General features: G+C 43.8%; 1 protein-coding gene across 1 annotated transcript in view; it reads right to left on the minus strand.

Annotated features, from left to right (window-relative positions):
- The window catches only part of LOC122793103 (annexin A1-like), a gene marked incomplete in the record, with an annotated part of 731,647 nt that overhangs the window by 238,822 nt on the left and 466,887 nt on the right, over nt 1-25,938 (minus strand). Inside the window, 1 exon segment of the mRNA XM_044060835.1 lies at nt 1,959-2,054. Within this exon segment, the coding sequence (XP_043916770.1) occupies nt 1,959-2,054 (96 nt within the window).

The following is a 25,938-nucleotide window of genomic DNA, read 5'->3' on the forward strand; positions in this document are numbered from 1 at the left end:
GGTTTAGTGTAGTGTTGGAAGTAGGGTTTTGTTAAATGTATGCATGTGTATTATTTATTTTTTTGGGTGCATGTCTGTAGGGGACGGGTTAGAAGTATGGTTTTGGCGCTTTACTTTAAGTCAGAAGTAGGGTTTAGTTAGTGTATGTATGTGGTTTATTTATATTGTTTGGGTAGGCAGTATATAGCGGGTGGTGGGGTTGGCCGACTATGACAGTTCGTTATTTTATTTTTCGCTGTTTAGTGCGTTCAGGGTTTTTGCGGTTCGTATTATAGGTGTCGACGTTTAGGTATTCACATAAAGGGTTTTTCAGTTTGGTAATATAGACCCGTCGTCAGCAGCTTTGGACCTATGTGGTCTGTCTCTGTCTTTATCTTTGCATTTTTTCAGAATGTCAGTAGTCGGGTGGCTTACCAAAGCCATTTCTGGATAATTGAACTGAGTACCAAAATATTTAAAAGCGTAAATAAACTGATGACGAATAGTTTGAGGTTTGAATAAGGCACAAAACCGACAGCGAGGTACGTCGTGGTATGGGCCTAAGTAAGGAATGCAGTACGAATGAAAATCTTTATGAGGTATTTGCTTTCCACAAGAAATACAATTAACTTTTACTGACATCGGTTTAGAGCAAGAAAAAGGTTCCCCAACGGGGTACTTAGCTTAGTTGAAGACTTCGGTTCTGAAACTCGAAAATGAAAATTTCAGGAGTCAGCCGACCGGCACTTGAAAACTGCTTCTGCTTCGGGCACTGCACGGCAAGAAAGACTGATGTAATGGCATCGGCTGTATGCTTTATACCCCTGACTACCTGACGTCATGGAAGATGAGACAGCAACCGACGCAGGACCCAAGACTTTAACAATCAGGCCGACTGAGGGCTACTGCAATCAGATAACCCAAATGTGAAGACTGCAACAGTGAAACACGAAGAACATCAGGATCACATTCTTTAGCACAGACATTCTCTAAAAGACTTCATTAACCAAACTCAGACAACCTGCATATGCCAAGAGATAATCACATTTCTGAATAATGAACAGTGACAACATGTGCTTCTAGAAAACACAGCCATTTCATATAGAACACAATTCATCATTTATATTTACTAACATAACAGGCTGACATCAGATCTATTTATTCAACAAAGAGACTGAAATTGGCAGCAATTCCGTATTCTGGAATACGTGAAGGAAGCCATCCAGGTTCCATACTGCATAAGGATGGAGCCCTGACAGTGACCCTGGCAACCGGGGTTCATTTAGTGATCCTGGCAATGGAGCAGCCAGGCAGAGATGGGAGGACTGGAGGAATGTGGCTTACTTCCCTCTCTTGGAGAGGGGATGGGGAGGGTTATATACTCTCATAAACAGTTTCATAGGTGTGACTTGCTTGGTTGAGAATGGAAAAATTACTTCCCATGCTTTAGAGTAGAGGTAGGATTGCTTGAAGAGAACAACCCTGGCAAAAGTGCAGGGGACATCCTTCATAATCAGCTTGCTGAATGACCCCTCTGTACTTCGGAAAAAAAATCCACCCTTGATGTCTGTTTCTGGTCAACCCTTAACCTGGTAATGGAGAATGAAAGTATCAATTCACAAGGAGGGAGCTTTTGATTGGTAGGCTTGGTGGGGGGGCACAACATGTGAAAAAATATAGAAGAAACCAGAAGCAGCCTTTTTATTACATGGAACAAAGTGTTTACAAAACTGTGGCAACCATATTTGCTTATCTCAGCTAGGTAGACAGACTCAGTGCATTCCTGTTTTCAGCCATGACCAAATCCACAAGAGAATCAAACAAAAAATGCAATAAACACAAGCCTTCATAAATCTGATATAAAGAGAAGGCACTACAACATCTCTACTTATGGAAGCAGAAGAGAAAGTGGTAGCCTATTGATGCAGGACTGCAATACACCAGTAGGACCACTCAAAATATCTAAATAATTTACTTACCAATAGCAGCAAAGCATTTCTTAATGTCTCCTTTCAACTCGAGTTCAACGACTTTATTCATATCATTTTCACTGTGTTTCTTGTACAACTGGAATGCTAAAAGCAAAATAAACCATTTTAACTTAACTGTACTGTTTACGGTACAATTGTTTTTCAAGATCACTGCAGTATATCAAAACAGCTATCAAAATAATGGAGCTGCACAAAAATACTGTGTAACAGCAATCTAAACAGGCATAAATGTCTAAACTATACACGTCAACTGTAATACCACATAAAAAATATAACAAAAATACTCACTGCATGCCTACAATTTCTTTCATAGGATGCTTAGAACATGTAGGCACTCATTTCTTCAGTTGTGTTTCAGAGTTTGTGCTTAAGAATCTTACGCTACAAAATGTAGTGAGAAGAAAAACTTTCCAAGCATTAGCTGAAGCATTTTGGGATATAAAAACAGCACCAAAACCCTTCTATCCAGATCTGCAGTATCTGGTTTAAATATTTAAAAAATATAGTCAAATCATCTTGGTTTACATCCTACTCAAGACTGCTTAAATCATTACTGAACCTCAAGGTTTGGCCAGTTTGTGCATGGTTACCATGAAAACTGACTCACATAAGCCAGCATAACAACAATTTTGTCGTGCTAATGAAGTATAGGTGGTTAACATTTAATGTTGTGTTCACATCTACTATGCATCAATGGTGCAGGTAAATAAACCTTGAGGGGAGTTGAAGAGCAAACGTAATCCATTCTAAAACTAACCCTGGGATTCATAAAGCTTGCGCCAGGTGCAGGCATAATGTCGGCGTTCTAACACCAAATATGGCCACTGAGCGATCCAGGTATGAGCTGTTCCCATGTGCACTACCTGTGTACGCTACGCCCGCACAACTCCCGGGCCCTGTATGCTAATTACCCCATGTACACCAGTGTAGCATGCAAATGAAGGTATGTAGCGATCCAGGAAGTGGTGCAGGGGTAGTGTAAGCATGCAGAAATGTAAACTGTAGAAAACGGTTTACATTTTTGCAAACATAAAATCGGAGCCATAACACCCGACCAAAAACATGTATTATATTGTTAATATATGCCAATGGCTAAATATATAGCCATTGGCATAAAAAAATGTACAAAATATAAAATTAACATATAATATACATAGTCGCACTATCGTGACGTGAAAGTGCAGGGCAGCGATGCGCAAAGGGGATCGCAAAGAAAATATAAAAATATAGAATAAAACTGCAATGTAACACATATCACGATTTCCCCATAATAGTCAATGACAGGCATGCTACACCATACTATGGAGCAAGGGTTGCTAAGTGCTGTGAAAGTGTTATGCGCGGTCGCTAGGAATTAGTAGGCAATGCCATGGAAATGAGAGGAGTAACAGTGAATCACAGATTCCCTGCTAGTGTAAGGATGCACCTCACAGTGTAGCATTATGACACTGAGGTGTGCCCTTGAGATAAAGATGACATCAAGAGAGGGGGGTGTGTTGCCATTGCTGTAAGCACATTGGAGCATTGCTAAACCGGTTTGCCCCTAGCTAGGCAAAGCTGCAGGATAGGGGTGTGTTGAACTGGCCATAGCTTTGCTTAGCTGAGAGTGCACAAGGTAACCGAGTATGCATGTGAACGGAAATGAAAACGTGCGTAAACCCGCTAAATGGGTTTGCGTGGCACGCATTGCAGCTGAAACAGGAAGGACATAGGAAAGAAATAAGGATATGCTGCAGCAGGGAAACTGGAGTACAAATGACTAATTAACACCTAAGAGCCTACAGTAGGCCATTGACAACAGCTAACAAGGCTGCAGGCAGCTACCTGCAGAACAGGAAAGGGGAGGGGCTGTACTGCAAAGAAAACAGTAAAGTGTCAAAGAAGAACAAAGCCGATTTGCAGTATATCAGCTACAAGACACATTTCGCCATGACTGGGTAGCGAAAGTACAAAACAAGAAAGACGGCAAGTGGATGCATGCCTGATAATGGGAGGGGATACAGGTTTAAAAGTGAATTAAAGGGCAACAGATTAATCAAGGCAGCAAGCATATCTCCACAGTAAAAGCCCCACACTTGCCATACTCATTGCAAAACCAATAATTAAGACACTCTGCAGATGGAATAGCTCATACACAGCCAATGACATCAGTAGCATCCATAGCACAATAGTATAAAGTGTGAAAGCACCTCACACACATTTCTGTATTCCCATATACTCTGCATCAGTGGTGTATACAGACGGGGAACTTTTAGTATGTATATGTTAGGGGCTGCCATAACTTTGATCCACCAGCATGTGTTGGAGACTGAAGGTGGTGTGGAGGATGATGCACACGACCACCTCAGGCACCAGAAGAGGAGGAGAGTGTTCAGACACAGGGTAACCTACCAGGGGCTACATGATCTGGAGATAGTAGGGCGTTAAGGGGTGGACAGGGACATCCTACAGCAACTTGTGGAGCTGTGCAGGGCCACGCCTCAGAGCCAGAACAAGCAGAGGGGAACCCATCCCAGTGGATACGAAGGTATGTGTAAGCCTGAGATTACTAGCTACAGGTACCTTTCAAAGACCAACTGGGGATATCATGGGGATCTCACAGGCATCAGCATCCAGGGTACTACACCAGTTTCTGGATGCCATGTTACCACATGCCAATGAGCACATATACTTCCCCTGAATGCAGGAGGAGTTGGCCAGCAATATGTGTCTCTTCCATCGTGTGGCAGAATACCCGGAGGTACTGGGTGCAATAGACTGCACGCACGTACACATGAAGTCACCACCCGGTGAGCAGGGTAGGCACTACATAAACCGCAAGGCATACCCCTCCTTCAACTGCCAGGTCGTGTACAATGCCCAGGGGATTATCATGGATGTTTGTGCTGGCAGCCCTGGAAGCTATCACGACTCCCACATCTGGCATGCCTCACAGCTGTATCAGTTATTTGCCAGGGGGGAAATCCCAAATGGCCACCTAGTGGGGGATGCTGGCTATACACTGGAACCGTGTATGATGACTCCCATCAGAAATGCACACACACACACACCCGTGCAGGAAAGCCATAATGAGGCACACGCACAAACCAGAATCATCATAGAGCGTGTGTTTGGGATGCTAAAATCACTGTTCCGTTGCTTGGACATATCTGGTGGAGCCTTGCAGTACTCTCCAGCCCACATCTTCATAGTATGTGCCATGCTACACAATATGATCATGTGGAAACAGCTGCAGCAGGGACAGAATGGTGAAGGCCCTCACAGCCCACCACCACTGCCAAGGGCCCCACAGGCACAGAAGAACTCAGACCACAAACACCCTGAGCCAGCCCCAGTAGGCAGACGGAGGCATGCCCAGTATGCCCATGCCTTGGCAAGAAGGGAACGTATAGCACACACACTGACAGTGTAGGCACCTAGCAACTGACACCTTTCTCCACCTGCACACACAGTAAAAATGGATGGCACACACACACAAGACTACCTATAAATTGTCATGTATAGGCAGTCTACTGTGTGCATCCAACATAGGCAGCCCTCAACTATTGCACACACAACTGCCATTGGCACAAGGTCAGTCAACACCTGAACAGTAAATTAAGCTATCAGCATGTGCTGATACTGTATGTATAGGTTCACAGGTAGGTACTTGGCCAACTGCCGGAGACCATTCATAAGCCTAGCCAAAATGTGCCAGCTTTTGCCACCCCATTGATTCATTAACTGTCCCTCTGTGGAGTAGAGCCAATGGCTGGATCCCTGGGGTGCATCTACTGTTCCCCATCCACTCTTCAAGGTTTCTCTTGCAGAGTGTTAGTGAGGGGCTCTGTATAATGTAGTTAGGAATGTTGTTCCAAAGTATGGGGAGTGTCTGTGACAGGAATCCGTCCCTCCAGCATCTTCCAGTTATTGTTGTGTCAAGGTTCAGCTCACTACAGTGTGTGTCTCACTGTGACATGGATTCCCATACGTGGAGCATATCCACTAAGTTTGAGTTCAACACGGCTGTGTTGACCAGCAGAGATCATCTCTGGATAAACGTTGTTCCAAAGTATGGGGAGTGTCTGTGACAGGAATCTGTCCCTCCAGCATCTTCCAGTTATAGTTGTGGCAAGGTTCAGCTCACTAGAGTGTGTGGCTCACTGTGACATGGATTCCCATAGGTGGAGCATATCCATTAAGCCTGAGTTCGACATGGCTGTGTTGGCCAGCAGAGATAATCTCTGGGTAATGAGTTGCCACTGAGTAAAGCAGCAGTTTATTCAGTCTGGCTACATAAGGCATATGTTTGAGACCAGTAATCCCCTTAGCGAGGTACATTCGTGGACTTTCCAGCTGTTGGAAGTGTCTTCTGAGGTACACCCCAAATGGGTTATTATACCCTATGATAGGACTGATGAGTGATGAATAAAGTGGCACTATAACCCAGTATGTCTAGATAGGAACCCTTTAGTAATCAGATGGCCTACATAGAGGGATGTCCTAGATACTTTGGAGATATGATTGCCAAAGGGGAGATCACTATCTACCTTAGTCCCCAGATACCCCATTACCTCATCAGTATTAAAGTGGCTGCCACTTACGTGTTAATATGTGGGTGCTTAATATTCCACAATGGAATGACCATGCAGTTAGTGGCACTTGACTGGAGGCCATGACATTGACATTCTGTGTCGGTCTCTGTGAGGCCCCTTGAGGGATGTCTGTGTCAGCTGAACTATCAATCATGGCTCCCAGTTCACAGTCATTGCCAAACATGGTCTGCCGTAGTCCACCTGTGTTTGCCTATACCTCTGAGAAGTATATGCCAAACAGTAGGGCTCCCAGGACTGAGTCCTATGGGAACCAGTCATGACTGGTCAAGAGTTAGACCTGGAGACCGCTAGTTGCACCATGTGGGTTCTGTGTGTAAGCCCGTTCGCAACCCAACCTGTGATGTATGGGTGTATGTACAGGCTGGTGTGTTTATCAATAATACCCGAGTGGGGCATGGTGTCAAAAGCCTTGGCGAGGTCCAGGTAGCATGTGTGAACCACCTCTCCCATCATCTAACGTCTTGGTGACTGTATGTAGAACGTCAAACAGGTTCAGTATGCATGAAATGCACTCAACCAAGCTGACCTGGGTTGGGTCAAGTGTTTGGAGGTTACCAATGTCTTTGTTAATGTGCCATGAGGATGCGATCCATACCATTGCAGACCAGGCTAGTCAGGCTTATGTGGTGGTAGTTACCATGGTCAGTTGTGATCCCACCTTGATGGAGTGGAATAACCATTGCCACGCGCCATTGTATGAGCATGTAGCCTGTGGAGAGGCTGAGGTTGGAAAGCTTAATTAGGTGGGGGGGGTCAGGTTGTTTTGTACAGTTTGCAAGATGCAGTCAGGGACAACATCTGCCTCCACTGATGCTGTGTTCAGCTGTTAGAGAGGGCCATTTCCACCTGTGTGTCTCTGATGTGTGGGATACTGTAGCTTTCGGGTAGTGCTGTGGGCTCTTTAGGAGGTGAAGTATGCACTGAATGTATCTGCAAGGATGTTGGCAATATCAGTAGGGTCAGCATATTTTGTGCTATATTTCACTGGCACAGTGCAAATCTGTGTGTCACCACTTAGATCCTTGACATAGCGCCAAAGAAGGCTTTGTGGTTATCTTTCGAATCCTTGCGTATTTTCCTGCTGATGTTAGCCTTGGATGATGTCGTGAGGGACCTACGTATCATACTAATAGTGGTCATGGACGTCTGCCCTTCATGGGATTTGCTGTTTGTTTGGAACACTGTCCTACTTCTATAGTATAGCCTGTTTACTGCAGAGGTCCACCAGACTGGTGTCCTTGTCTAGGAGGAGTGAGTCTTGGTTTACCAGTGATGGCACGATCCATACATCCATGTAGGTGCTTACAGACTGCATTTGAAAATCTGTCTGTATCTTGAGCAGTGTTTTCCCTTAGTGTGGGGGCTGCGAAACCACCCACCCCTGTCACTAGTAGTGTAAATTTAGCTGTAGGAAAGGTATACACTGCGATTTCCATGGGTGGGGGAGATGCTTGAGTGTGTAAACAGTGAATAGTTCATGGTCAGATCTAACCAGTGACCGCTTAACCTCTGCTGTGGTGCACATTGCCCATGTTGGTGATGACCACTTCTAGTATGTTTCCACCCCTCATTAGGGAGGTTACCACCTGATACAGGGCATATGAGGTGATAAAATACAGGAAGCGCTGGACCTGGAAGTGAGTACTTGAGTAAGTTTCCCAGTTAATGGTAGGGTAGTTTATATCGACCAATGCCAGGGTGTGCATTAGGACTGTCATGTTCTCCACTGTCTCCAGGTAGATGGAGTGGTGGTCCTGGGTCCTGGAGGGTGACCCGTAGCAGGCCACAGTTTACACTGCAGTTGTGGCTGATGTTAGCTGCACATGGATGATCTCAGAGGTATCATGCTACCCCACTAACCTGGAGGTGTAAGTATCCCTGATGAATATGGATAGACCCCCTCCATGTCTGTGTCAGTCCATGTTCTGTGGCTGAAATGTGTGGTATGGGTTGTAGTCTGGTAGTGCTGGTGTGCTCTCAGAAGCCTTAAGACAGGTCTCAGTTACTGCACAGATGTTGACGTTGTCCAACATGTGGAGTGCTGTGAGTGCATGCATATTGTGATCACAACCCCTGGTGTTGAGTAGCATAACCCTCATTGATTCTGCTATTGTGCTGTTTACGGAGCTGGTATTCACCTTTGAGACTCTCCTAAAAAAAGGCACCATGGGGGCGCCAATAGCCTTGGCCAGTATTCCAAAGCCTAGGGCTGACACATAAGTTGGTATGGTACTGTTGCATGCATGTTTCCCATCTTTGCTTGTTTCTCATCTCTCCTGTAGGTAACCTACTGGTAAGCAATAGAAAGCCTTAAGCTTATACAAGTCTTCTAGCTTCCAATATAGGCTTTTGGAGTGACTAAGTATCAGTGTTCTGTATGTTCTTGCTGTACTTAACTGTTTCCTGACTACATTGTGATTTCTCACTGTATACTGTGATCTGAAAGTCTGTTTATTCACATATTATGGCTGTGATGGCCTGCACTTTAGCGGTTCACAGATAGCCTACTACCTATCTGCCCAAGGACAATTAGAAGCATAGCTACAGTGTATTGGCTTTCTCCGCAGCATTGATGAAGTAACTGAGCCTCTGTCAAGCATAGGTAATGAAAGCAATTCCAGGCAGAGTTGCTGGAAGCTGTTTAATACTGGGGTGGCAGAGGGTGACAGGGGCACATAGTGATCTAAAGAGGGCATGTTAATATGACAATTCAACACCATTCAATTTCTCCAACAGGTCTCGCAGCTATCAAACTGGACATGCTCCCCCACCCCTGGCTGTATGGTTCTGGGACACACGATCCCAGGGGTGTACATTCTATTACCCATTCACACAAAAAGGTTTCCCTTGAAGTGTGTCAGTGAGGGGCTATGCCTAATGTAGTTAGGAATGTAATGTATTGTCTCACATTACATTTGTTATATGTTGTTATTTCAAGAGTATGTGAAGTTCAGTGGGTTTGGGGGCCTCCACCCTTTGCTTAGCCTAGCTTACACACAGAAATCATCTAAATAGGAAATAGGCAGAAGCAACGTTAATGTCAACAGTGTAATGGTTACAGCATCTGTATAGTATCTGTGCATTCAAGGTCCAAATCCCAATAAAGTCAGGGATGTTTATCATGTTAAAAAGTATACCTTAACACAGCTTGCATATATAGGTAGTAATCGTCTGTATAATAAATATTCAAAACACCCATATAAACCCATGTGTGCTGGAGAGTAAAGTCAACAGAGAATGTAATGTTATGAAAGCACATAGTGAGATGTTACTTCACTGACATGTATATATCCTGAGTAGTTAGCGGATGTGGTCATGTTTGCGCGCACAGGTTATATGTTACAAAGTTTGTTTAACTGTGTTTAACCACTGCTATAATGTCAAACAAACACTTTCAAACATGCTTACAACTGCTTAAATGACCCTTATTCTGGAGTAAAAAACAATTTTAAAGCATCGCAGGTATTGAACCCTGGACCATGCACACTATAGTCATGAGACTTACCACTAAGCCATCTGAGGTTTATGCATGTTTCATACTCTTTAGACTACACCTTATACCATATGCATTCCATTGTAATGATCACAAATGGGACAGTCACTTTGTGTACATATGTACAGTACATTGTAATGTACTGTAGTTTGTGAACCAACACATTCAAGTCTACATATGTATTACTGTTACAAATTAATATGAAATATATATATATATATATATATATATATATATATATATATATATATGTATTACACGGTTACATCAATAGCCATATATATAAATATCTATGAACACACTTTGTGACACAGAAGCACTCCAAAGGAAATGAAGTGTACACAAAACACATGCAGCTCTGGTATTATAACTATTAATATTAACCTAATTCACCAGAGAAGGGATGGTTGTTGTGTATGTGAAGATTGGGGTGGGGGAGGAATTATGGGTAATGAAATAATGCACCAAGGAGAGCCTGGGTAGGATGTTCAATAAGTGAACTGGAGGGGTATACATGGAGTATGGGGACAATACAAAAAAGGACACAAAACAAGAACCTTTTTCATTCATAATACACCTTGTCATGTCACATTGCAACACCTAATTTCACAAACATATGAACATTAACATGTCTCAGACATACGTACACCAACTGACTGTCACATTTATTTTCAGTAGTGAGGAATGCCTGTAGTAAAATGTATATTCTAAACACCATAATATTTGTACATATCTCAGATGCCTTAGTGGTAAAGTCAATGACTGTGGTGTTCATGGTCCTGGGTTCAAGACCTGCAAGGGCTGTTAAGTGATTTTGAGGGCTAGAATAAGGGCTGTTGGATGCAGGTGGATTAAAGCACTCTTAAGCAGTTGTAAGTGGGTTTCCACGGGTATGCATGACTGTAAGCGACGCTGAAACATGGTAAACGGAGAAGCAATTCACAGGTTTAACCTTTGCTTAATGTCACGCAGACCAAGGGCAAACCTGCTTACAACCACTTAAATGTGCATTATTCACACTTTCCCTACTAGTGCCTACTCTGAGAGGTAAAATAATAACACTTTCCAGAATTAGAACCCACAACCATGTACTCCATTCTTAGATTAACCTAACCTTAAGCTACCTGAGATGTACCTATCCCAGTTGTGTATGCAGACAGCTTAAAACACAAAAGGGAGGAATTGTCGACATATACAGATCTACATATCTATGTAGATATATACAGATAGGTTAAAAACATCTACACATCTATGGAGGTACAGGTAAACATATGCAATAATATATATTATACATCTATATACATATACATATACATATATATATATATATATATATATATATATATATATATATATATTCATACACACATATATATATGCATATATATATATATATATATATATATATATATATATATTTATACACACACACACACACACACACACACACACACACACACACACACACACACACACATACATACATACATGTGTGTAGACAGCATCCGAAGTGTTCATATCTGAGTATAACATGGACCATAGCAATCACAGACCCCCCCCCAAACAATATGAACTTAACATATGAAGAGTATATGCCAATACACTATTGCAAATATGTTCTATGGACACAGTCACCAACGCAACTGCAATGACTGCAAATATCCATGACAGAAATACACAGAAAGCTTTCATTTAGCAAAACTTTATTACATTCTGATGTACTGTTAAAGGATTCAAGGACTAACAGTACAGTTGTGTACACTTACCATAAATATAGATGTTCGAGTGTATTCACTGTTGCAGTCATTACATTTGGGTAATCCTGCTGGCAGGTTGCTCTCAGTCAGCCTGAATTCCAAAGTCTTGGGTCCTGCATTGGTTGCTGTCGCCCCTTCCCTGACATCAGGTCGTCAGGGGTACAAAATATGCAGCCGACGCCATTTTCTTTAGTTTTTCTTGTCGCAGATGTCAGATGCCCCCTAAAGGGTAGCCAAAATTTATATATATAAAAATACATGCATCAATATATATTCTACCTTCATCTACAAGCAAATACACCACATAGGTTGTATAAATCAGAGAAGGAAAGATATGTTCCAGCAGAAAGAAGGGGGAAGGCGGGTGGGTAACCTGGACTGCAACAGTGAATACACTCTAACATCTACATTTATGGTAAGTGTACACAACTGCACTATGTTCTTCATGTTTCACTGTTGCAGTCATTACATTTGGGTAGAGTCCCAAAGCTATGGTTGGGAGGCTGGAGCTAAATAGCATTAGGAGCGGCTATGAGGCCCTGCAGAACTGCAGTGGTAAAGCCTGCCCTGGATTTAGAGTAGAGTGGCAGATGATAGTGCTTTGTAAAGGTGTGCACTGAACTCCAAGTAGCAGCCTCTAAAGTGTCCTTGGCTGGTACTCCCCTGAGAAAGGCTGCTGAAGTGACTGCAGCTCTGGTGGAATGTGGCCTAATGACCTGAGGCACTGGCTTGCCATGGTGTAAATAGCAGAAACGAATGCAGTGGCCTATCCACTTTAAAATAGTCTGCTTTGAGATAGCCTTTCCTTGTGATCCTGCAGCATATGTCACTAGTAATTGCTCTGTCTTTCTAAAAGCTTTGGTTCTGTCCAAGTAGAATCTAAGTTGTCTGTGTACATCCAAAGAATGCAGAATTCTCTCCCCCTTGTTCTGTGGATTTGGATAAAAGGTTGGCAGATGAATAGTTTGGTTAAGAGCCACACTGGACACCACCTTAGGCATAAATGTTGGGTTTGTCCTCAGAGAGACCCTGTCTGGATAAAAAATGATAAAAGGTTCCACAGCCATGAGTGCCTGTTGCTCTGAAACTCGTCTTGCAGAAGTTATTGCTAGGAGCAGAGCTGTTTTCCAAGATAAAAACTTTATATCAGCTGTAGCAGCTGGCTCAAAAGGAGGCAGGGTGAGTTTTTCCAAGACATAGTTGAGGTCCCATGCAGGCACTGGTGATCTCCTCGGAGGCCTTACATTTTTGGCTCCTCTGAGGTACTGCTTTAATAAGGGATGAGAAAAGATTGGTGGCTCTGTATTGTAATGAGCCAAAATGGCAGAGGCATGAATTTTAATAGATGAAAAAGATAGGCATTCGTCCAGCATCTCAGTTAAGTATTGCAAAATCTGAGGAATATTTGGCACAGCTGTATCAGTTCCTTGTGCCTGGTTCCAAGCACAGAATCTCTTCCAGCATAAGATTTTCTAGTACTAGGCCTTCTGGCTTCCAAAATGACATCCATCACAGCTTTACTGAGAGGTGTGTTTTGTATGACTACATTATCCGCCATGCTGCCAGGTTTAAAGTCCTCATTTGGCTGTGCAGGATCTGATTGTTTTGCTGGGACAGTAGATGAGGTATTTGAGGTAAGGTCCAAGCTGGGCATTGAGAAAAGTTCCTTAGTATTGCATACCAGTACTGGCAGGGCCAGTCTGGGGCAATCAGTATCATCTTTGGCTTCTCCTGTCTGACCTTTAGGAGTACCTTGGGTAGGGGAGGCAGTGGGGGAAAGGCATATACTGATAGGTTTGTCCAGCTGAAAGATAGGGCATCCACTTTCCATGCTTGTCTGTGATAAGTCCTTGTGCAGAATCTTGTTAAATGGTAGTTGTGAGGGGAGGCAAATAGATCTTTGTCCGGGCAGCCCCATTTCCTTGTTATCTTGCTGAAGACTTGTGGATCCAGCTGCCACTCGTGGGGATCCATGAGGTTTCTGCTTAGTTCGTCTGCCAGAGTATTTTTCCTTCCTGGCAGAAATTGTGCCTGCAGATGTACTTGGTAAGTCAATGCTGTGTCCCAAAAGTCATGGCTAGTCTGAAAAGAGGGTAAGAATGTGTGCCCCCCTGCTTGTTTATGTACAACATGACCGTGGTGTTGTCTGTCTTTATCAGTAGTTGTCCCAGATGAATTGGGTCCTTGAAGGCTGTCAGGGCATTTTGAACAGCTAGCATCTCTATTTGATTGATATGTAGATGCATTTGGTTTAAGGATCATGTGCCCTGAATGCATCCTCCTGCCATGTGGGCCCCCCCAGGCATAATCTGATGCATCCGTTGTTAGTGTCTGCCTGGCTGGAGGTAATGTGAATGGCTGTCCCTTGTTTTGGTGACAAGCCTTTGCCCACCACCAAAACTCCTGTTGCAGGCAGGGAATGAGAGTAATCATAGTTTCCAGGCTGTGGCAATGTTGAGTCCAAACATGTTTTAGGTACCATTGAAGTTTCCTCATATGCAGTCTTGCATATGGAATTAGTAGGATGCAGGATGCCATGAAGCCCAAAGCCTGCAGAATTTTTCTTGCAGATAACTGGGCCGTTGTTGCCAACATTTTGAAATAGGTAGTCAGTTGCCTTTGTTTGTCTGGTGTGAGATAAGCCATCTGGGCAGTTGTATTTAAGCTTGCACCCAGGAATACTATCTCTTGAGAGGGTACTAGTTTTGATTTATTTTCGTTGACTGTGTACCCTAGGCATGTTAGATGTCTTTTCACAAATGCCAGATGCTGTAGAAGAATGTCCTTGTTTGCTGCTTGAATTAGGCAGTCGTCCAAGTAAGGATATATTTGTATTCCTCTTTAACTGCAGAATGCAATTACTGGTGCCAGGCACTTTGTAAAGACCTTCGGTGCAGTAGATAAGCCAAAGGGCAGTGCAGAGAATTGGTAATACACTGAGCCAGCCTTGAATCTGAGGTATCTTCTGCATAACTGTCTGATTGGGACATGCTGGTATGCCTCTTTTAGGTCTAAATTCACAAGCCAAGCGTTCTTGCCCAGCATGGGCAGAAGCTACTGCAAAGTCAACATCTTGAATTTTGGTATATCCAGGAATGTGTTCAGAATAGATAGGTCCAGTATTGGCCTCCAGGCCTTGTTCTTTCTGGGTACCAAGAACAGTTTTGAGTAAAATCCTTGTCCCTGCTCTTGCTTTGGTACTTGTTGAATGGCCCCCATGTCCATGAGGGATAAGACTTGTTTTTGTGCCTCTGCCCATTGATTTTTTGGCAGATCTGGCCAGCCGTTTGCCTTTGGCAGAGTATGGAAATGGAACTTGTAGCCTTATGACACGATATTTAGAACCTACTTGTCCTGGGTTATAATGTGCCAATTTCAAGAAAAAATTGCTAATTTTCCCCCTAAGGGTGCTGCCAGGAGAGAAGTGCTTGGTGCAGGCAGTGGGGAAGTCATTGGGACTGTTTCCTGTAGGGTTGTGATTTGTCTTCTCCAACTTTGGAGGTAGAAGCACCCCATTCCTTTGACCTGTATGAACCTTGCACCTGGGATCTGCCTTTAGGGCATCTGGATCTGCCCCTTTGAGGTCTGTCTGACACAGGAAAGGACCAATTCTTTGTTGGCCAGTGTCTACTAAACCTAGGTGGCTGTACTTGTAAAAAATCTTTGACAGTTTGCATAGATTTAGCTTTATCCTCCATTTTCTTTAACACCTCTTCTGCCTTAACACCAAACAAAGTATGCTGTAAAGGTGCATCTAATAATTTAACTTTGGCATGATCAGGCAGATTTTGTTCCTTTAACCAAGCATGCCTCCTAATTACAGAACCCGTAACTGCGGCCCTGCAGGAGGCCTCCAAAGAATCAAAATCACATTGCAAATTATGCTTTCCAACGTGTTCAGCTGCATGCAATAAATCCTCCATTTCATTGTTTTCCGGCACATTCAGAGTTTAACAATATTTTCTGTTTAAGCAATGCCGTGACATGTTGCTGATATTTGAGCATATGAAACTGACAGTTTAAGGCCCTTATAGCCAAGGTAGCAGAAGTGTAAACCCTTTTTCCCCATCTATCCATTGCCCTAGAATCTCTGTCAGAGGGGGTAGGGTTTTTTGCAGAGGAAGCCTTAACGCCTTTGGGACCCTGTGAAATAGTATCTGGGTCTGCAGCAGGGTTTTTAAAAAGGAATTTATGGGAGTCAGGAACCCTGTAGTATCTATCAGGCTTAACAGGAGCTGGAGGTAAGGAGTCAGGGGTAAGACTAGATTCCAAAAACACATAATCTACAATGTCTAACACAGGTGGAATGGCTAGTGGCCTGTGTTGAGGTAGTAAAAGGAAATCCCTGAGCCTCTTTTTAGATTCTGAAAAATCTTGGCTCTCCCAGTGGAAATGCTCCCTCATGGTATGCAAGGTTTCCCCAAAAGAATAGTCCTCTGGAGGAGAAGTTGAAGGGATAGATTCTTCAGCATCACAATCCTCATAGGGGGGAACAGAATATTCCTGATTAGAAGAGGAATCAGAAGAAATAGAAACCTGATCTGAAGATTCATAGTCAGTCTCTTGCCTAGGCCTCTTATCAGGACGGGGATGGGAACCCCTGATCAAGGTAATCAAATCTTCGGCCTTTTTGAGCATCTGTTTTTTGGGCATAGAGGCCTGCCCACATGGCTCTTGAGTTTGTTTCTTTGCTTTAGAAGGTGCTTTAGCCTTTGTCTTTGAAGATGAAGTCATTTTAATGTAAAGATGTTTAGGTCTGAATACACCCTCAGAAGCCGGTGCCTGCTCAGCGGCTCCCGACCCATCTGAAGGGATAGTATCCGAGGCTCCAATACCTTGAGTTTCCAGTGGCATGGCCGAATCCACATGGGTGTCGGTAGCGGCCTGTGACTCTAAAGTAGCGGGCGTCAGGGGCTGCGAATGCGCCTCACTGAGAACCGGCGAACCGGCAACTGGTTTAGGAGAAGCTTCGTCATCGGTTTTGGGCCTCGGTTGTCTAACTCTCTCCTTTTCTTTGCGTTTTTTGTGAACTCCGGTAGTTGGATGGCTATCCGATGATATTCCTGGATAATTAAACCGGCATCCAAAATAGTTTAAAGCAAAATCATACCGATGCTTAATAGCGCGTTGGTTAAATCTAGCACAAAAATGACAATCTGAAACGTTGTGATCAGGGCCTAGGCAAGGAATGCAGTAAAAATGAAAGTCCTTATGAGGTATTTGCTTTCCACAAGAAATACAATTATTTACTTTTTCTGACATCGGTCTGGAGCAAGAAAAAAAGTTTCCCCAATGGGGTACTTAGCTTTATTGAAGACTTCGGATCTGAAACTCGAACATGAAAATCTCAGGAGTCGGCCGACCGGCACATGCGAACTGCTTCTGCTTCGGGCACCGTGCGGCAAGAAAGACTAAAGAAAATGGCGTCGGCTGCATGTTTTATACCCCTGATGACCTGACGTCAGGAAAGGGGCGACAGCATCCGACGCAGGACCCAAGACTTTGGAATTCAGGCCAACTGAGGGCAACCTGCCAGCAGGATTACCCAAATGTAATGACTGCAACAGTGAAACACGAAGAACATCTGCAGGCTATACAGGAAGCATTTAACAGTGCCTTAATAAATCAGCCTGCAATTACCATAGTATTAGTCCACTAAGGGATAGGTGTTCACATAGGGAAAGAACACCCACACACATATAGAAGTTGTATAAAAGGGGTTCCTACACACCTGCATGTGCTATGTACACCCACCAACATCTACCCACAACCAAAATAATTACATCAATACATACTGTCACACCATAACCAATTATTCAACTACTGTACAACATCTGCTGAAACCTTAACATACCTGGATACAGACATACTAGCATGGCCCTATGTGAAATAGTTGCTGTTATACAGCTGAACAGCTGCTGATGTTACAGGGTTTGTATGAACTAATCCCGTTTCAGAGGGTTGAAAAGTTTGTACTCCAGGAAGTGTTACAGAGTACTGATTATCAGCACAATATGATACACATTAACACCAAACTAAATATGTCTGGTAAGCACACTGTAAACCTCCTAACATTATATGCATAGCTATGCAGCCTTGAGCTGGTCAAACATCCTGGCCAGACTGAAACATATGCAGAAGTATTAGGTACAGACAAACCCTGCACAAGTAGCAATGTTCAGAAATATAACAGCAGTACTCACATTTAGACCAAATCCTCTAGGCATTACACACAATATATTACTGTTCGTCTCCACACAGCTGTTGCAACAGATTCCAAACAACAGTTCCAGGCTATATTCCTCACAAGTAAGGCAAAGGGACAACGCCCAAGTGGAGTACTCAGTTATACTCCACTGTTGCCACAGTATTGGCTAAGGCAGTAGCAGCGCAGCTGATGTGCATGTAATTAGCTGCTAAGGAACACCAATTGGTTATCGGGATAGCACATTACTGATCTGTAACTATAAAAGGTTGCCTTGTCACACATTCAAACCATCTGTATCTACCTGTAGGACAGTACAAAATACTGAAAGACAAACTGAAAACGAGTACTATACTAGTCAGTAACACCTCTATCTACGAAGAAGGTATTTACAACATGTAGTATGTCTGTGTATGTAGTACCTGTTCTGTAAGAATTACAGTGTAATCAATGCATATAATGGAAATAGCTATAGTGTAGCGATGTATTTTTGAGCAGTAGTAATGCTTATAGTATTCTATATGTGTACTGCTGTAGGTCACAAGGCATACTCTTCATACACCACAAGGGATGATATGGGCTTGGAACTCACCAGTTTGCTTCCAGACACTGTCAGTGTCAGGACTGGTCCAACAAGTATGTGCTATAACAGGGGATAGTATATGTCGATATATTGTAACAGTCGACATATGTATGGGTGTATAAGTAAGACGAACATGTCAAAGGTAAGCTTACTGTGCAAATATGGTTTGCATTGTGGGATACTGTGCCAATAACTGTGTAATGTACAGTATTTTAGGCAGATCTGTATTCCATTCTACATAGCATTTCTGTTATGTTATGCAAACAGTAGTTATGTCTATTGGCAATTACAATACTCAATAACAGGATACATATCACTTGTATTCATCTGACAGTTTAGCAGCATGATAGAAAAGATAATTGGAAGAGCTAAGTAACTACCCATGCACATAACACATGAAATATCCACTTCTCTAGTATCGTTTGCAAGCAATAACAGCTGTGCATGTATACATGTCATGCAAATGTGTAGTGACCGTTGTTACAGGGCTGGACCTCTCTAGTATCATTTACTAGCAATAACAGCTGTGCATGTGTACATGTTATGTAAATGTGTAGTGACCCTTGTTACAGGGCTGGACCAAATGGCTATGTGCACACCTACAAAGAGTGGATATTGAGAGTAGAGACACACTGGTTGAACTACCACATTTGTGTAGCCTAACCTCTCATTGCCAACCTAACAGCCGCTTGCACATACTGTATGTAAGGTAGTGCACAGTACTGGTAATGAAACAGGTTGTATATCATCTTTAACTCCAGAGTAACATCTGCAGTAGGAGTGTAAGAAGTAGGAAACTGCTGCTCATGTGTAATAGCCACTTCATAGGTGATGGCTTACACTATCTGATTGTATCCTGATCATGTTGATAGTGGCATCAGAGTCTATTGATACATGACTCTGTTTAGAGAGTGGGTGTCTGTGCCCAACAGAGCTCATGGTCCTGGTGGATATGTGAGTATATACCCAGAGAAGGAAACAGACCTGTAGACACTTGCATCATCTGTAATCATCTATCAGGATGTGATGTGCTCCTCAGAGGAGGAATGCTGCTAAAGGTAGCTACAATGTTTCTGTAATAGCCAGTGTTGTCATGTCCATAACACAAATATTTACATGTGAGCATCACTGTCTAAAACATCTTCATAAGCAACAAGTAAACTAAATACAGTACTTGGTACTTGTTGTACTGAATGCTCATACAGGCATGTCCACTAGTCAGCTACTGGTGTTTACTAATGTCAGCTTTGTGTATGTGGCCATCCTGGGGGAATGTAATCTCTATGCCATGTACACTGCCAAATCCACCTAACACCACACCCCACACATTGTTTGGGATGCAGCTACAGGGCTAAGCTGGAAGGCAGTCCAGTCTACAGCCATGACTGGACAGTCATGAGGTGTAGGTTAATACATGCATCTCATCATCACAACCAACACATACCCTTACCAGAAAGTACAGTTTTGTACCTACCATAAATGTAGATGTCCGAGAGGCATGCATCTGCAGTCCTTACAAATGGGTTGTCCTGTCGTCAGGCAGCCCTTCGGTCGGCCGGATTCCAAAGTCTGGGTCTGGCCTCGGCTGATGTCGCACTTCACCCGACGTCATAGCTGCAGTTATTCAGGTATAAAGGTATCAGCCGACGCCATTTTCCTCAGTGTTTCTTGCCCCAGATGCCAGGTGCCCTCTAGGAAGGCTAAATTTGGATAATTGCAAAAGTTTCCAAATAAGAAAGAGCAAATAAAAATAAACATGTATATACATATATACAAACAAATACACCATAATAGATTCCCCCAGCTAGCTAGAAGATGGGCAAATACCCTAGGAGTACCTCAGGGGAAGGAGGGAGGGTAATCCTGACTGCAGATGCATGCCTCTCGGACATCTACATTTATGGTAGGTACAAAACTGTACTATGTCCTTCAAGGATGCATCTGCAGTCCTTACAAATGGGTAGAATACCATAGCCAAACTGGGGAGGAGGAGTAATAAGATTATGGTGTAGTTAAGATCCCTTGCAAAACAGCAGTGGCAAAACCTGCTCGGGATCTGGAGTATAAGGGTAGATTATAATGCTTGGCAAATGTATGCACGGAGCTCCAAGTAGCAGCCTCTAAAATGTCTTTGGTAGCCACTCCGTAAAAAGCTGTGGTAGTGGCTGTAGCCCTAGAGTGAGGTCTGATGTTTTCTGGAGTTTTCTTCCCATGGTAAGAGTAACAAAATCTAATGCAATTTCCTATCCACTTAGAGATTGTCTGTTTTGAAATTGCTTTTACTTCCATTCCTGTTGCATATGCTACCAGTAGCTGGTCAGTTTTTCTATTGCTCTTGGTCCTGTCCAGGTAGTAATGCAATTGTCTATGTACATCCAAGGTATGTAACAGTCTTTCTCCCTTGTTCTGTGGGTTGGGGAAGAATGCAGGCAGGTGGATAGCTTGGTTTAAAGATACCCTGGAGACCACCTTTGGCATAAAAGTAGGATTAGTTCTCATGGACACTCTATCTTGATGGAAGATAAGGAAGGGCTGTACTGCCATTAATGCCTGTAGTTCAGAAACCCTTCTTGCTGAAGTGACTGCAAGCAGGAAAGCAGTTTTCCATGATAAGTACTGTAATTCTGCTGTTGCTGCTGGCTCGAAAGGAGGGAGTGTCAACTTTTCTAGCACAAAGTTCAAGTCCCATGCGGGCAATGGTGGCTTCCTAGGTGGCTTTACATTTTTAATTCCTCTCAGAAACTGCCTGAGCAGAGGATGTGAGAAGACTGGAGGGTCCATGTTGTATTCTGCTGAAATAGCTGATGCATGAATCTTAATGGAAGAATAGGACAGGCCATTGTGGAAGAGCTCTGCTATGTTTACCAGTGACACATTTTCTCCTTTTGCTGCACTCCAAATGAGATATCTTTTCCATTTTGCTGAATAATTTTTTCTTGTTGAGGGTCTGCGAGCCTCCAAGTTAATGTATTTAACCCTTTGAGATAAATCTGGGTTATTTTGTCTTATGCAATGTTCCTGGCAGCCAGCTGCAGTGTTTTTAGGTTTGGATGCAGGGTTTTGAAGTTGTTCTGTGTTAACAGTAAGGGAACTAAGGGCAGAGGCCATATTTGTTCCCGAGACATACTCCTCAGTAATGGGTACCAATGCTGCCTCGGCCAGTCTGGAGCTATCAGGATGATCCTTGGACGGTCTTCTTTGATCTTCAATAGCACCTTGTGCATCAAAGGAAGAGGTGGGAATGCATATGCTGTCAGGTTTGCCAACTGAAGGATAGGGAGTCCACCTTCCAAGCAAGTGGGTGGTATGCCCTCGTGCAGAATTTTTGCAATTGGTGGTTGTGTGGGGATGCAAATAAGTCTATTTCTGGTAGTCCCCATTTCCCTGTAATGGTTTTGAAGATGTCTGGATGCAGCATCCATTCGTGGGCATCCGTGGTAGTTCTGCTTAGGATGTCTGCTAGTATATTTTCTTTTCCTGGTACAAATATTGCTTGTAACTGAATGTTGAAGCTCAGGGCCACATTCCAGAGGTCCATTGCCATCCGGCATAGAGGGTATGAATGCGTGCCTCCCTGTTTGTTGATGTACCACATAACTGTGGTGTTGTCCGTCCTTATCAGCAATTGACCCTGTCGAAGAAATGGTCTGAATGTCTGAATTGCCAGTTTTACTGACAGCATCTCCTTTTGATTTATGTGTAGGTGCAGCTGGTCTTGAGTCCATAAGCCTTGAATGCACTTGTCCAACATGGGTGCCCCCCAACCGAGGTCTGAGGCGTCCGTTGTGATGGTCTGGCTTGGTTGAGGTCTGTGGAAGGGCAGTCCTTTGTTTGATTGACAGGCCTGAGCCCACCATTGGAATTCTTGCTTCAGGCATGGAATTATTGGAATTCGGGTTTCTAGGCTGTGCTTGTGCTGAGACCATAAATTCCTTAGGTACCACTGTAACTTTCTCATATGTAGTCTGGCATGTGGAATCAATATCATGCAGGATGCCATGTAACCCAGGGCTTGCAGGACTTTTCTTGCTGTTAGCTGGTTCTGCTTTGTTAATGCCATGAAGTAGAGAGGGAGGTGCTTCTGTTTTTCTACTGTTAGGAATGCCATTTGGTTTGATGTGTCCAGCTCTGCACCCAAGAAGGTAATCCTTTGGGATGGTATCAGCCTTGACTTTTTTATATTGACTGTGTATCCCAGGGCTTGCAGTAGATGAATGACCTTTTTCAAATCTTTTGTTAATTTGTTTTTGTTGTCCGCTTGTAACAGGCAGTCGTCCAGGTAAGGGTAAATTTGAATTCCCTGAAGCCTGCAATGAGCCATTACTGATGCCAGGCATTTCGTGAATACTCCGGGCGCAGTAGATAAGCCAAAGGGCAATGCTGAGAATTGATAATGCTCTGATCCTGAAAGAAATCTGAGGTATCTTCTGCAATTTGGTCATATGGGGACGTGCAGGTATGCCTCCTTGAGATCTAGAGTTACCAGCCAAGACTCCTTGCCCAGCATGGGAAGAAACTGCTGTAGGGTCAGCATTTTGAATTTTGGAACAATGAGGTATGTGTTTAGAGCGGACAGGTCTAGAATAGGTCTCCATTGGTTTTCTTTTCTTGGTACCAGGAAGAGTCTGGAGTAAAATCCTTGCCCCTGTTCCATAGGCGGTACCCTTTCTATAGCTCTCATCCTTAGTAAGTGATTTATTTGTTGTAGAGCTTCTGTTTTCTGATTTGGAGGTAGGTTTGGCATTCCTCTCTTCCTTGGTAGAGTATGGAAGTGAAACCTGTAACCTTGGTCTATTGTCTGTAAAATCCATTTGTCTCCTGTGATGTAGTGCCAGTTTACTGAAAATAAGGCTAGCTTTCCGCCTAAGGGTGCTTCTAGTTGTTCCCTGGTCGCCGGTGCCAGAGCCAAGTCACTGTGATTGTCCTGTGGAAGTGGTGGTGGCTGGATCTGTGGCAGTACCTCGCTGGTTGTTAGCCTGCCATTGCCGTCCCCTGTAGGCACCTCTGGATTGACCCCTGCCTCTTGAGCGCCTATTCCTGCCTCTCTGGGCTCTGGAGGTGTCTGGAAAGGACCAATTCTTAGAAGGCCAGTTCCTACTAAACCTTGGAGGCTGGACCTGCAAGAAATCCTTGACTGTCTGGAAAGATTTTGCTTTTTCTTCCACCTTCTTCAGCACCTGCTGTGTCGGGGAGCCAAACAAATTGAGCTTATCCATAGGAGCATCTAGGAGCTTTGATTTAACATGGTCTGGTAAGGACTGCTCTTTTAACCATGCATGTCTTCTGATCACTGTACCAGTCATAGCTGATCTAAAGAAGCCTCCAGTGCATCATAGCCGCATTTTAAGGAATGATTACTGACCTGCTGAATGTTATGTACCATTTCCTGAACAGACTTTTGTCTAATGGTTCATCCGAGGACAGTTTTTTAGTTAACTGATCTAACATAAATTCCTGATACTGAATCATGTGGAATTGACAGTTTAAGGCCCTAGCTGAAAGAGTAGCAGAAGTGTAAACTTTTTTACCCCATCTCTCTAAGGCCCTAGATTCCCTTTCACACGGCAGGGCTTTTTTGGCAGAGGTAGCTGCTACAGCCTTGGGTCCCTGGGAGATAGTTTCTGGATCTGCAAAAGGAGCCTTATACAAATGATAATGTGTGTCCGGAACCCTGTAGTACCAATCGGGCTTAGCAGGGGCCGGAGGAAGAGAATCAGGAGCAGTACAAGCATCATTAAATGCATCATCCACAACAGTAAGTACTGGAGGAATGGCTAAAGGCCTATGCTGTGGCAAATGCAAAAAAGTTCTAAGCCTTTTCCTAGAGTCTGAAAAATCCTGGCCCTGCCATTGAAATTGTTCCCTCATAGCATGCAAGGTTTCCCCAAAAGAAAATTCCTCAGGCGGAGAGGCAGAAGGAATGGACTCTTCTGCATCAGAGTCCTCATAAGGAGAAAAAGGGCCCTCTGGAGGATTTGTATTATCTGAATCATCAGAGGAGTTATCTGAAGAAAGTGGCTCAGGGGGCTCTGCTCTAGGCCTCTTCTCTGGAGGTGGGTGAGAGGCCCTGTCTGGGTGGGGTTGGGATCCCCTGATCAAAGAAATGAGATCCTCTGCTAGACTAAGCATTTGAGAACTAGAGCTAGGCCTGTGAGAGGGGGTCTTAGCAGGCACAGTTTTGGTAGATTTTGCTGCTTTAGCCCTGGCAAAAGCTTTAATCGACATGGATGCAGGGGGCCTAGCAGCTCCACGTGCAGGAGTAGAAATATCTAAAGGAATAGTATCAGATAAATCCTGTGAACCTGCAAGAGCAGGTGGGATTTCAGTAGCAGATTCAGCCATGCTGGATGAGGCCTCGGTAGGAGGTAAGCTTTCAGCCGAAGGAAGAACCGTGGATTCGGTTTCAGCGAAACCGACACTCATGATTGGCTTAACCGGTTTCGGCCAAACAGCGGACCGCGAGTGTCGGTCCTTTTCATTGCGCTTTTAGTTATTTGCGTGGTCGGAGTTTCCGGCGGCATAATGTAAGCAAAGTGGAGCGAAAAACTCCTCAGCAAATTCCGACCCGGCGTCTAAGCGTCCGTCGGTTGAAAGAAGCACAGGCTAGACAAGCTGCTACGTGGTCTGGGCCTAAACAAGGTAGGCAGTAAGAGTGGAAATCTTTATGAGGTATTTGTTTCCCAAAGTTAAACAGTTATTCACTTTTTCTGACATCGGCTGAGGCAAGAAAGAGTCCCCAACGGGTACTTAGCTTTAGAAGTCTTGGTAGTAGTAATCTCTGGTTCTGACCGACCGCACTTGAACAGCTTCTGCTTGGGCCAGCGGCAAGAAAGACTGAGGAAAATGGCGGCTGATACCTTTATACCCGAATAACTGCAGCTATGACGTCGGGTGAAGTGCGACATCAGCCGAGGCCAGACCCAGACTTTGGAATCCGGCCGACCGAAGGGCTGCCTGACGACAGGACAACCCATTTGTAAGGACTGCAGATGCATCCTTGAAGGACATCAAAGTAAGGACACCCACACACACTACCAGAAATCACATACATTCACAGATGTTTCTAACTACCTGGCCAAACAAGTGACCTCCCAAGCTGGAAGAGACAGATAATGAAATACACAAACTGTATGACATAGTTTGCATTATCGTGCCACACCTCAGAACACGTGGCCGGAAACATGCCCAACAGTACTCATTTGTGAATGTAAACTCTAGCACTATGTTACACACCAACCTATACAAAGGCATATATACTGTCAGCTGCCTGTCTGCCAGGATTAGCCACATACTCATACACTCGGAGCACCTTTTGAACTATAAACATGGCTCTGG

The sequence above is a fragment of the Protopterus annectens genome, chromosome 2.part0 (assembly GCF_019279795.1).
Source record: "Protopterus annectens isolate FY-2018-M chromosome 2.part0, PAN1.0, whole genome shotgun sequence".
NCBI classification, from domain to species: domain Eukaryota; kingdom Metazoa; phylum Chordata; order Ceratodontiformes; family Protopteridae; genus Protopterus; species Protopterus annectens.